The following is a 14,473-nucleotide window of genomic DNA, read 5'->3' as shown; positions in this document are numbered from 1 at the left end:
TGTATGTCCAACCTCTCCACCTCGCCCTCGTATTACCAATCATTGAAATCTATAGCATGTCCAACCTCTCCACCTCACCCTAGTATTACCAATCATTGAAATCTATAGTATGTTCAACCTCTCCACCTCACCCTAGTATTACCAATCATTGAAATCTATAGTATGTCCAACCTCTCCACCTCACCCTCGTATTACCAATCATTGAAATCTATAGCATGTCCAACCTCTCCACCTCGCCCTCATATTACCAATCATTGAAATCTATAGCATGTCCAACCTCTCCACCTCGCCCTCATATTACCAATCATTGAAATCTATAGCATGTCCAACCTCTCCAACTCACCCTAGTATTACCAATCTTTTTACATTCGGTTCTTACTGTTCCTCCTGAGATTTACTTTCTAAAGGAAGGGATAAACGAGGATATACTATGCCTCAAATATGACTGCCTCTAATTGTTATGTAGATATCGCCTGGAAGGCTGATTATCTATATATTTAATTACATTGTTATAAAGTCATCCACTTTTTAAGCAGGTGACAATCTGCATGGTTATGACATGGGGAGGGTGACCTTTTAAAAATGTCTTGTAGGGATAACTTGAGGGGGCTGACTGTCTCTAATTATTTTGTAGGTATAACTTGGAGAGGGTGACGGTTTCTAATTATTATCCACTTGCAATTTATTGAGGAGATGTAATAATGAGACCGTTTGTACTTGGGTGAATGTGTGTGTGAGTGTGTAACATTGAATTAGTAGATGCTGTACAGGTCACATTTTTAGCTCAAATGATTTCAAACTGCACGTATAGTTTGTTATCAAGAGAGGAAGATCCTTATTGATTTGGGGGTCAAGGTCACTATGGGACTTCATAGAAAAAGCTTGGAGACACTGTACAGGCCACATTTTTTGCTTGATTGATTTCAAACTTCACATGTAGTTTGTTATCAAGAAAGGGAGAAACCTATTGATTTGGGGTCAAAAGGTCAAAGTCACTACTGGACTTCATAGAAAAAGTTTGTCGGCACTCATTGCAAGGGGATATACCCCGTCTTGAGGAGCTCCTGTTTTGTAGGTATATCTTGGAGAGACTGAATTATTTTTTAGTTATAACATTAAGAGGGTGACTGTCTCTGATTATTTTGTAGGTATAACATGGGTCGATGGGTAATCATGGGTCTGATTGGATTTTTTGTGGGGATGATCGGATTTCTTCTGCATGATTTGATTGAAGAAATTGCTCACTTGAAATGGCATCTGACCCGCCAGTTTATCGATGTAAGTATTGTGTGCCTGAGGTCGGTGTTAATAGATGCAAGTACTGCCTGTCCGAAGTCGGTGTTACTGTAACTTACACTAGATATTCATCTTTTGTTATCACTTGTCTTCTACATTGTAGACAGTGGTGGGATTTGAAATTCACTCTGAATTAATTTTGTTACTTAGCAATCGCAGCAGATGTAAATGATGTAAATTTCAATCCATTCATACTACAAGTGATTAAAAAAATCAAACATTGAAAACAAGCACCAGTAGCACTAAATCTGGACCTGCAGTACATGTATTTCAATGTAACACTAAATCTGGACCTGCAGTACATGTATTTCAATGTAACACTAAATCTGGACCTGCAGTACATGTATTTCAATGTAACACTAAATCTGGACCTTCGGTACATGTATTTCAATGTAACACTAAATCTGGACCTGCAGTACACGTATTTCAATGTAACACTAAATCTGGACCTTCGGTACATGTATTTCAATGTAACACTAAATCTGGACCTACAGTACATGTATTTCAGTGATGCACGTCTTACAGGAAAAAGAAAATTTCAGTTTTTAAAATTAATTCTGTAAAATTCAAATTATACGCTAGGCCCCGTGATCATGTAACAAACTTGAACGCAAGTCAAAATTTCAATCACATGTAAAACTTTTGAACTGAATCTCTTAATTTGAAGACACTAGAAATATTGAATAACAATTTTACTTTGGAATGGTTGACTTCTCAATCATTTCATCGCAATATTCAAATATTTTGACTTAAGCTTGAGATGTTTCATGATCCTCGGGCCAGTATATGCATCCCAGTTTAATCTTTCTCATTCAAATCATTTAGAGTTTTTGAAAAATGTGTATATCACTATACTCAACATATAATTTTTTTTCCTATTTTAGGACAAAGATTTTGGACTAGCTTGTGTGGTGGCCATTTCATACAGTCTTGTCTTCATAATATTTAGCTCATTCATTGTAGTGGTCAGTATTTTTACAAAACATATCTGGTCAAATATCAATTTCATTTCAATTGTTATTTCCTATTAACAAGATAGTTGGTCAAATATTGATTCCATTTCAATTATTTCCTAACATTGATTTTGTTGAGAAAAAAGCTTTCTTGTGTTTGTGTATGTGCTGCATGAATTATGGAGCTGTCACCCATTGTTTTCCAGTTTCTACGGCCCAGTGCTGGGGGGTCAGGAATTCCTGAGGTCACTGGGTTTCTGAATGGAACCCTGGTACGACACATATTCAACGTGAAGACGTTAGCTGTCAAATTCTTTTCCTGTGTCGCAGCAGTGGGTTGTGGTCTCCCGGTGGGGCCAGAGGGTCCAATGATTCATATGGGGTAAAAAAAATTCTGCCATATTTCAATTAATAACCTTAAGAAAATCTTTAACGAGTTTTGACACTTATATTTTCTGTTATATTGTGGAAATAAGTTCACAGGCTATTTCAGGATTTATTGTTACTGGGATTGAGAACAAAATATGTATTTTTCTTTTTCAGAGCACTTGTTGGAGCTGGACTAAGCCAGTTTCAGTCAGAGACCCTCAGAATTAACATCCCAGTCTTTGAGAGGTTTAGAACTTCTGAGGACAGGTACCGTTCCATAGGTGGATCCTGAAATTTCTTTGAGAGGGGGTCCAATTGTTTAAAATTACACCAATATATAGTCAACTTTGTGGAACATGTGGCATCAAACCCTCCACTACCACTGTTTGAATCCACACTTATGTTCAGTGGATAGTTTTAATCCATTGTGTTAAACATTTAGTTGAGAGATATCCTTTAAAGTAAATTTTTAAGAAAAGGATAATTGGATGTGGAAGTTCTGTGGAGATTATGACTTTTTTTATTTGTTTCAGACGTAACTTTATCTCAGCCGGAGCAGCAGCTGGGGTGGCCTCGGCCTTTGGCTCCCCTGTGGGGGGCCTCCTGTTCTCTATGGAGGAGGTATCCTCGTTTTGGACGACCACTCTTTCCTGGCAGATCTTCTTCTGTTGTATGATTTCTACCTTCACGACAGATCTGTTCAACTCTGCATTTGATGGATTCAAATACACAGGCGGATTTGGACAGTTTAAAACAACTAGATACATTCTCTTTAACGTAAGTTATTATGTATAAACCTGAAGCACTGTACCTGATAACTATTTCAGTAGGAAACACCCAGCTCGTGTATCTGTCATGGTTTGTCAGCAAGTTAAGGAAAATCTCGCATCTAATTGCATATTTTATTTCATCAGATTGAAAGGGGTATAGATGTGAACATTTTGATGTTTATCCCTACCATTATCATCGGATTAATTGGTGGCCTTCTGGGAGCCATCTTTACAATCCTCCACCTGAAGATGACCCGCGGCAGAAAGAGGCTGCTGGCCAACATCAAGAGTGAATGGTTACAGAAATTACTCAGGATATTTGAACCAGCACTTATAATTGCAAGTGATATCTCTTGTAGAATGTCAAAGTTACTGGTTTTAACATTTACAGTATCCTCATTTCATTTGAATAATGAACAACACAGACTTGAATAGTAATATTTACCTTTCCAATATTTTGCATTTGTTATTTTTGCGAATTTTATTGATCGCCTTTTCCTCATGAATATGTTGTAGTAGATGTGAGTAATACACATATATATCTTGATAAATATAGTGCTTCTATTTTGACGGCTTAAAATTTTGACAGATATGAAGGTAGAATATAACTTTCATTTTTGAAAATACATGAAGGTGTGAACTAGCTTACTTCATGAAACGTGTTCACAAATGTAGGACTCTCTTATACGGTATATGTTCTCTTTATTCCTTGTATAAAGCTTGAAAACTGATTATTTCCATATGTAATTAGAATTTGTGGGTTGATTGTAGATCCTAGTGACCATACTATCTGTGTACCTGCCACAAGCCTTTGGCTGCTCCAAGTTCACCTGTATACAGGGGGCCAGTGGTGATGTCAGGTATGTTGAGGGCCAATTTCCGTATTACCTCAAAATAATCAAAGCACTTAAGGTTTTTTATGAGTATGTATTATTATGTGTGTAGGTGAGCGAGTGTGTGTGTGTGTGTAACATTGAGCTTGTAGAAACCCTACAGGCCACATTTTTTGCTCAATTGAATTGTAACTTCACACAAAGCTATGTTATCGAAAGAGAAGGAACTCAATTGATTTTGGTGTCCAAAGGTCAAGGTCACTACAGGACTTCATAGAAAAAACTTGTTGACACTCTAGAGGCCACAATTTCGCTCAATTGATTTGATATTTCACATTTAGCTTTTTTATCAAGATCAACGTCACTACAGGACTTTAGAAAAAGCTTGTAGACACTCATTGCAAGGAGATATACAACATCTTGCAGAGCTCTTGTTTCTATTATAAGTACTTATAATATGCCATAATCATGGCTGTTTTCATTTGTTTTGACATCACAAAGACGATATAGGTTTCCTATGTACATTGTCACATTCTAAGAAAATATGTTAGGTGTAGGAAATCAGTTCAATATTTTGGTTACGTAGGCCTCATGGTGTATTGAAAATACAGTTGAACTTTGGAATCTTGAGCATCAATATATCGAATACCATGGATATGTCGTAGTGAGTTGGAAGTTCCAACTACTGTACATTTTCTTTATGTTTTTTAACCTCAATATCTCGAACCCTTGAATTCTTGCTTCCATTCAGTTCAAAATAACAAAGTTTGACTGTATGTGTATAAACCTGGGGTAAATTTTTACACAACCATGATAAGACCTAAATAACATTCTTCTCCTTGTTTATCCACCATTAATGAAGTTACTTCATTGAGAAATACATGTGTATTTACTAGCTAACACATATTATAAAATAGATATCTTTACTGACTTCATTGAGAAATACATGTGTATTTACTAGCTAACACATATTATAAAATAGATATCTTTACTGACTTCATGTGTATTTACTAACTAACACATATTATAAAATAGATATCTTTACTGACTTCATTGAGAAATACATGTGTAATTACTAGCTAATACATAGTATAAAATAGATATCTTTACTGACTTCATGTGTATTTACTAGCTAACACCTAGTATAAAATAGATATCTTTACTGACTTCATGTGTATTTACTAGCTAACACCTAGTATAAAATAGATATCTTTACTGACTTCATGTGTATTTACTAGCTAACACCTAGTATAAAATAGATATCTTTACTGACTTCATGTGTATTTACAAGCTAACACATAGTATAAAATAGATATCTTTACTGACTTCATTGAGAAATACATGTGTATTTACTAGCTAACACCAAGTATAAAATAGATATCTTTACTGACTTCATGTGTATTTACTAGCTAACACCTAGTATAAAATAGATATCTTTACTGACTTCATGTGTATTTACAAGCTAACACATAGTATAAAATAGATATCTTTACTGACTTCATTGAGAAATACATGTGTATTTACTAGCTAACACATAGTATAAAATAGATATCTTTACTGACTTCATGTGTATTTACTAGCTAACACCTAGTATAAAATAGATATCTTTACTGACTTCATGTGTATTTACTAGCTAACACCTAGTATAAAATAGATATCTTTACTGACTTCATGTGTATTTACAAGCTAACACATAGTATAAAATAGATATCTTTACTGACTTCATTGAGAAATACATGTGTATTTACTAGCTAACACATAGTATAAAATAGATATCTTTACTGACTTCATGTGTATTTACTAGCTAACACCTAGTATAAAATAGATATCTTTACTGACTTCATGTGTATTTACTAGCTAACACAAAGTATAAAATAGATATCTTTACTGACTTCATTGAGAAATACATGTGTATTTACTAGCTAACACATAGTATAAAATAGATATCTTTACTGACTTCATGTGTATTTACAAGCTAACACATAGTATAAAATAGATATCTTTACTGACTTCATTGAGAAATACATGTGTATTTACTAGCTAACACCTAGTATAAAATAGATATCTTTACTGACTTCATGTGTATTTACTAGCTAACACCTAGTATAAAATAGATATCTTTACTGACTTCATTGAGAATCACAGACTAATACGTAATCTATAAGTCATCTCTCTCCCTATCACATGGAGATATTTTCCTTTCAGTGTGAACTGCATGAATGACACGAGGAACCCGCTACACGTAGAGGCGACCGTGGAAACCTACACCTGTACAAAAGGGGCCATAACGGGAGCCACTAATACTACAGTGTACACCAATGGTACTTATAATGAGAGTAAGTAAATATTTACAGAAATACTAACACTGTAAACACACCAATGGTACTTATAATGAGAGTAAGTAAATACTAACAGAAATAATAACTCTATAAGCACACCAATGGTACTTATAATGAGAGTAAGTAAATACTGATAGAAATACTAACACTGTAAGCACACCAACGGTACTTATAATGAGAGTAAGTAAATACTTATAGAAATACTAACACTGTAAGCACACCAACGGTACTTATAATGAGAGTAAGTAAATACTTATAGAAATACTAACACTGTAAGCACACCAACGGTACTTACATGTATAATGAAAGTACTAAGTAATTACCAACAGAAATACTAATACATGTACCTCAATGACATTGCAATGCTACACTTAAACAATATCATTTTCATAACCTTTAGGAATAATTGGTTTCCTCTCTTTTTAGTGGCCACGTTAATGTTTGGGACACTGGAGAATGCAGTGAAGCGACTGTTTTCTCGCGATACTCACCTGCAGTTTGGTTATGGTTCACTGCTGACCATGCTGGTTATCTACTTCCTGTTAATCTGCTGGGCGACGGGGACTTCTGTAGCCAGTGGAGCTCTGGTTCCCATGCTGTGAGTAAAAAATCAAAATCTCCAGCTATTTTGATCATGATTTACCCGAGTTGTTGGCAATACATGTATACAATAAGAACATTTGTATAGCACCCTATCAAGGATAAAATTCCTCTAAAGCACTTCACATAAAACAGATATACATGTAACTGATACATTCCAGTAAAATTCAATGTCAAATGTACATGTATACCTAGTTAAACACTAAATACATGTATTTGTTTGAATAAATGAGTCTTTAACCTTCATGAACAATGAACTACATGTTATTCATGTTAGCTGCAGAACAGTAGATATCTGGGATACAAATTTGGATATACATGTACCAGAGAGCCACAGATTCACCCTTATCTTCGATTTACAGAGCTACGTTTTTGCTTACGAATTAGGTCATATATTGCTGTACTAGTCTTACATTGCTGCCTTAAACTTTTAATATGCAAAAATTTCTAATATATTGTCCCACAACACATGTATTTACACATTTCACTAAAGCCCCATGTGAACCAAAAACTCACAGCTTGATAAAATTTTGTTTGTTAGCATTGTCAGTGACCCGGGGAGGTCGTGACTTCGAGCCCCGCTCGTGCCTTGGCCGTGTCAAACCTAAGACGTAAAACATAGATAATGATTGCTCCTTCGCCATATGCTTGGCATTTAGAAGTGAGAATCACAGGTCTTTCAAATATGACCTTAAAAATGGAGGTCCCATGTTGCGGCAGGAGTTGGCACGTTAAAGAACTCTCGCTAGTACGGCCCTGAGCACAAAGTATAGGTCTAAATTTGTGGTACTTAGCCTACAGCTAGGGATGTCTCAATATGATTGAAAAATTCTTCACGGGACATATGTAACAAACAATTAATCAATCAATATCATTTTTATTTTCTCCTTCTTTATCCCAACTAACTTGTCTGGAATGGGTCTTAGAAATGGTTATTATTGGTGTAAGTTCACAATAGAAATGATTATTATAGGTGTATGTTCACAATAGAAATGATTATTATAGGTTTGAGTTCACAATATTTTATGTTATGGTAGACTGATGTTCATAAATAATCCTGTAAGCATTCAAGTTTTGCAATATGTGTGAGGGAATGCTTATTTTTGGAGTATTAAAGTAGATAGGAGTTTCAAATTTTTGCTGATAGAAGTCTACGGGAAAATTGTAAAACACAATTATTTAATCCTCACATTTTTGCATTTACTTTGCTTTATAGGGAAACACTTGCCCAACTCATCAATTTTTCAATGTTGTCCAATCTCAACAATGGGAAGTAGGGTAGTATGGGATGGTGCATAAAATGATAAATTTGAAGTTATCAAAATGTTCAATGGCCAAAATTTTCAACCCTTTTGCGTACCTTTGAAAGCATGGGGTGGATGACAGCTGGATGGCATAAGGTACAAATGAGAGTCAGTCGGCTTAGTGTGGAGATTGAACTCTATTTCCCCGTTCATAATTAAGTCATATATACATAATATGTTTATTTATTCATTCATAAAGCACTATAGATTACAGCAACACCTGATATCTAAAAGTGTCAGATCCACAAAGTAAAGTGGATGCAGAGTAAATGCCATTAAGTTCCATTAGAGCTGTTTCACCTTTCCCACAAAGATGAAATATTAGAAGAAACATGCATGTAAATCACATTATTACATATAAACAATATCCTTACTTTGTCTGCTCACAGCCTGGTTGGCGGGCTGTACGGGAGAGTGGTGGGACTACTGATGACCTCGATGTTTGGTGTCCACAGTGAAGACTTTGGGTACTGGGCCTGGATGGACCCAGGGGTTTTCTCCTTGATTGGGGCAGCATCATTCTTTGGAGGAGTGACCAGACTAGCTTTGGCTGTCACTGTTATCATGGTATGCCACACTCAACCTTCGCCTATAGACTGCTAAGTTAGGTCAAAGTTTAATAATTAGGTCAAAGTCTGCAATTCAATTGAAAAATGACAATTTAACAGACAGCTAGACTTGACATATATTTCTGCACACACTGGAAATAAATTTTAGATGGATTGTGATGTGTTTTAGAGGTAAACAGAGTCATTGTAATATTTTGTAGATGGAACTTACCAATGATGTCCAGATTCTGTTGCCTGTGATGGTGTCTGTAATGGTGGCTAAGTGGGTTGGGGATTTCTTCACTCATCCTATCTACCATGCCTTACTGGAACTCAAGTGTATACCACTGTTAGACCCAGAGCCCAGAGTTAGGATAAACAGAGAACAGTAAGTATGCACAAAACTGGGGGGCCCAGGTGCGAATCCCTGTTTGGTCCGACTTGTATTTTCTCCCTTCCGATTACTGTATTTTGATAAAAGGGAGCACTAAATATATCTAACAGTATTTACAATCAATACAGGGAGTTCAAAAGTAGAAAAATCATATAGGGATCAGTTTGTATCTACATTTGACACAGGAACAGGGATCAGTAAATTGAGTATTAACAATAAATACAGGGAGTAGTAAGTATTCACCTTAACACAGGGAGCAGTAAGTATTCAATATCAACACAGGGAGCAGTAAGTATTCACTATCAACATACATGTAGGCCATTAGGGAGCAGTAAGTATTCAATATCAATACAGAGAACAGTAAGTATTTATCATCAACTCAGGGAGCAGTAAGTATTTATGTTACAAATATGGAGTATTGACTGGAAATATATTGAATAAAGAACTTTGAATACATTAATTTTGCATATCTAAATATTGATGTCAAATCAATATGATATTAATATCAGAATGATTAGCACAGAGTAATACTAGTTAATTATATTATTTGAGACCATGAAGTATGAATAGTGTGTATATTACAAAACACCAAACCAATGTATATGATACTTATGTTACTTTCAGACTAAATCTGGAGCTATACACGGCTGGTGACATCATGTCGTCCCCGGTCATCACTATACAGACACAGGAATCGGTGTCTGTCCTGTCCACTCTCATGCTGAACACCACTCACGGGGGATTCCCCGTCATCAGGAAAAACCAAAATGGCACAGAGTGCTTCTTTGGCATAATCACCAGGTATAATAGAAATTTTCTATTCTAAACACTTATATGAAATAGAATTGAATTTTTCAGTACCCATGTTCAGAATCACATTTGTGAAGACATATTTCAGTTTCATTTTGTGCTTGTGGTTAAGTACATCAAAATACTTAAATCAAGGGATTGCTATAACTGTAGTATAGGAAAGGAGGAAATTTTGGGCTGGGTTGGGAATTGAACCTAGGACCCCTGCATTAGTAGTCAATTGCTCTAACCACTGATCTATCCAGGCCGATATCCATGGTCCATATAGCCCTGGGGTGGGCCAGAAATCGAACTCAGGACCCCTGCATTATCATTATTTATTTATTATTATACATTTATATAGCGCTTTATCTAATTAAGACAATCATCCTAACGCGCTTAATTACATGTAAAACAATAAAAACAAACTAAAACAAAGAACAATAAATACATAGAAAAAGACATAAAATGATACTAAAACTGAGGTGGGTTTTTTTTTTTTGAAAAAAAAATAACTGTATACATAAATATCAATTACAGATTAAATGCAATTTAAAAAGATATGTTATAAGTTTGTTTTTAAAAACAGCTAATGAACCCTCGTGTCAATCCATTACTAGTCTGGTGCTCTAACCGCTGAGCTATCCAGGCTGATATCTTGGTCCATATAGCCCTAACTACAACATTTTCCTCCCTTCTTAAATTGTCTTTGCCCTTAAAAACAAACAACCCAGATTCTTTCACATGGCAGAACAATTAACCTGCAAGTCCAGGGGTGGTCAGCAACACAAAATGTAATACAGGAAAGGAAAACATTTTGGGCTGGACCAGGAATTTAACCCCTGCATTACTAGTCAGTCAGGTGCTCTAACCACTGAGCTATCCCGGCCAACATCCACAGTCCATATAGCCCTAAGTACTACACAATGAACAAAAGGGTAATAGATGAGAATTTTAATGTATGAATACACATACCTCTTTTCTTTATCATACAAATGGATGAAGGACACATTGATTGCATGTATATAATTATAGATCTCATATTGCATACTTTTACAGAATGGAAGTAATAGTACTGCTGAAGTGTGAAAGTTTATTCAAGCCATTTAATGAATCAGAGGAAAGTTTGGAGGAGGAGGATGCACCATCTTGGGTGGAGTATGACCAGGTAACAAGTTATTCATGAAATGAGTTGCATCCCATTGAAATCGTAAAGACAAAACAAGAGTTATACAGTTACTGACATGGTTGAGGGTGGCAGATTTAACCTGAACACAAACTGCTGCCTGAGGCCAAACTGTTAAAATTTAATTGAATTACTGTGTAATGTTGATCTTGCAATTGGTCTGCATCTGTTGTTGTCCGCTGTGTGTCGTCCGTTAACAATTGAACATTTTAACTTCTTGATAACTACCATTACAATTCTTTTCAAATTTGGTATGAAGCATCTTTGGGACAAGAAGGACATAAATTGTGAATTTCAGGACTCCTGCACCCCAGGGGCCTTAGGGCGGGGCAAAAACTGCCAAAAATTCACCAATTTTCAAAAATTTTCTTTTCTACAACCACACGTGTAAGAAAAACTGAATGCATAGTGATATAGAGCAGGAAGGTCTCTACCAAAACTGTAAATTTCATGATCCCTGGGGTAGGGGCTCTGACTTCTGACCCCATGGTGGCGTGCCGGGGCCAAACTTTGTATATAGTGTTTATGTGTAAAACACTTAAATAACATCTTCTTTAGTACTATTGATACTAAATTAAAACTAAATGGATATGTAGAAAGAACAGGTTGTCCTTTACCAAAAATGTAAATTTGTTGACCCCAGGGGTTGGGGTTTTGGTATCAGGTTAGGGCCAAAATGGTCAGTTACTAAATGTGTGAACAACAGAACATTTTTAACTCCTTGATAACTGCCATTCCAAATCCTTTCACATTTGGTAAATAAAATAAATGAATAAATGTTTATTTGGTATATACATGCATGCAAACATACATACATAAATACCAAGGATAACCCATGAAAGCTCAAAAGCTTATTACCAGTGGGGTCCTTTGATGCACAGATGTTTGCGCTAGGGGGTCATTCATACATGGTATGAAGCATCTTTGGGACAAGGGGGACATGAATTGTAAATTTCAGGACTCCTGCAATCTGGGGCCTTTGGGATGGGGCAAAAACTGCCATAATTCACCAATGTTCAAAAATCTTCTCTACAACTGCATATCTTTTAAGAAATACTAAATGCATACCCGGTAGTGATGTAGAGCAGGAAGGCCTCTACCAAATTTGTAACTTTCGTGATCCCCTGGGTAGGAGTTCCGACTCTATATGACTGTATATGTGCAAAACATATAAATGGTATCTGCCTTAATGCTATTGATACTAAATTTAAACTAAATAGGTATTTAGAAGGAGTAGGTACAATTTAGTCCTTTACCAAAATTGTAAATTTCATGATCCAAGGGGGTAAGGGTTTGGTTTCAGGGTGGAGCCAAAATTAATATAGTGATTATTGTCTTTATGATTTGAAGGACTTCTTTAAGTTTGCTGATAAAGTATAAAAAGTGCACCGCCACGGCACATGATACGCCCGTCACATATTGTTAACAGTATAGATTGTACCCATTAAAACATTTTTTTTTATATCACCTTAATTAAATGTCACAGTGACCTTAAAGTAGGATGCGACACACCTTCTACCTAAGATGCATTAGTTGACCAATTTTGGTGATTCTAGGTCTAATAGTTTTCAAGTTATGAGCCGGACAAGTTTTTGCCAAATATGGCCATATCTTCTTAATGAAAAGTCACAGTGACCTGGTTTTAATGTGCGACACACCTTCTACCCAAGATGTATCTACAGACAAAGTTTGATGATTCTAGGCCTTGTAGTATTTAAGTTACGGGTCGGACACGAAAAAGCTAACAGACGGATGGACAGACGGATATCTTCTTAATGAAAAGTCACAGTGACCTGGTTTTAATGTGCGGCACACCTTCTACCCAAGATGTATCTACAGACAAAGTTTGATGATTCTAGGCCTTGTAGTATTTAAGTTACGGGTCGGACACGAAAAAGCTAACAGACGGACGGACAGACGGATATCTTCTTAATGAAAAGTCACAGTGACCTGGTTTTAATGTGCGACACACCTTCTACCCAAGATGTATCTACAGACAAAGTTTGATGATTCTAAGCCTTGTAGTATTTAAGTTACGGGTCGGACACGAAAAAGCTAACAGACGGATGGACAGACGGATATCTTCTTAATGAAAAGTCACAGTGACCTGGTTTTAATGTGCGACACACCTTCTACCCAAGATGTATCTACAGACAAAGTTTGATGATTCTAGGTCGTGTAGTATTTAAGTTACGGGTCGGACACGAAAAAGCTAACAGATGGACGGACAGACAGACAGACGGACGGACGGACATGAACGCCATACCATAATACGTCCCGTCTTAAGACGGGCGTATAAAAACTAATTCATATTTAGGAATAACAGAAAAGGATTTACAAAAAATGGTGAATTTCGCAACCCCAGGGTTTTGACTCTAAGATGGGTCCAGATTAGTCATCGTTTAATGTTAATACATATATCATATTATAATATACATGTATTATAAAGCCTTTCATCAGTATATGCACTTTTTAGGGCATTGAAGTTTTAAGAACACATCTTGTTTTATACTGTTGCTGAATATTAGAGTTTAGCTTAAATATTCAGAACAGAATTTTTTCTCTCTATATTTCATAGCCCTTAGGACTAGTGATACTTTTAACTAGTACTCAGGTGACCGATAAGGACTGTGGGCCTCTTGTTTTATAAAGGAATTCATTTTCTCCCTTTTATACTCAATAAAATGTTTACCATCGAAAAATATTCCATTTGGTTGCCTATTTATACAATGAGGGTCAACACGTACACTGAGAAAAAAGTCAGAAACACAACCTGCCATTTTCTGAGACTGCCTCAGTGTTTTCACTATAATTTTAAATTTTACAAACAGTTGGTCAGGACGGGATAATCTCAATTTACTGACCGGGTAGACCCTCTAGTGTCCCGCTTTGGCCATCAGTTTTATGTGTACTTAGTATAAATAGCTATTCCTCACTTGATTCAACAGAGAGCCCACTGGCACAAAAAAGGGAGGTCATGACAGGTCAAAAGAAAATGGCAGAATAATCTGGGAAAAGAAATTGTGAGAATAAAATATAGCTAATGGAATGCTGCATAACATCAGGACGAGGACAGGTCAAATTCCAAATGA

At 36.0% G+C, this 14,473-nt stretch overlaps 1 protein-coding gene across 6 annotated transcripts in view; it reads left to right on the top strand.

The window, feature by feature from the left end:
• The window catches only part of LOC125654513 (chloride channel protein C-like), a 29,005-nt gene that overhangs the window by 2,453 nt on the left and 12,079 nt on the right, over positions 1–14,473 (top strand). For all 6 annotated transcript variants that reach the window (XM_056149544.1, XM_056149550.1, XM_048884479.2 and 3 more), the window contains 13 exons: positions 1,149–1,278; positions 2,181–2,261; positions 2,456–2,631; positions 2,793–2,885; positions 3,152–3,395; positions 3,533–3,727; positions 4,160–4,248; positions 6,427–6,557; positions 6,987–7,158; positions 8,854–9,031; positions 9,234–9,400; positions 10,031–10,207; positions 11,255–11,363. In XM_056149544.1, coding sequence (XP_056005519.1) covers positions 1,149–1,278; positions 2,181–2,261; positions 2,456–2,631; positions 2,793–2,885; positions 3,152–3,395; positions 3,533–3,727; positions 4,160–4,248; positions 6,427–6,557; positions 6,987–7,158; positions 8,854–9,031; positions 9,234–9,400; positions 10,031–10,207; positions 11,255–11,363 — 1,942 coding nt within the window. The remainder of the gene's footprint in view (positions 1–1,148; positions 1,279–2,180; positions 2,262–2,455; positions 2,632–2,792; positions 2,886–3,151; positions 3,396–3,532; positions 3,728–4,159; positions 4,249–6,426; positions 6,558–6,986; positions 7,159–8,853; positions 9,032–9,233; positions 9,401–10,030; positions 10,208–11,254; positions 11,364–14,473) is intronic.

The sequence above is a fragment of the Ostrea edulis genome, chromosome 1 (assembly GCF_947568905.1).
Source record: "Ostrea edulis chromosome 1, xbOstEdul1.1, whole genome shotgun sequence".
Classification (NCBI taxonomy): domain Eukaryota; kingdom Metazoa; phylum Mollusca; class Bivalvia; order Ostreida; family Ostreidae; genus Ostrea; species Ostrea edulis.
Note: the sequence above shows the minus strand (reverse complement) of the source record. Positions and strands in the feature narration are given on the sequence as shown.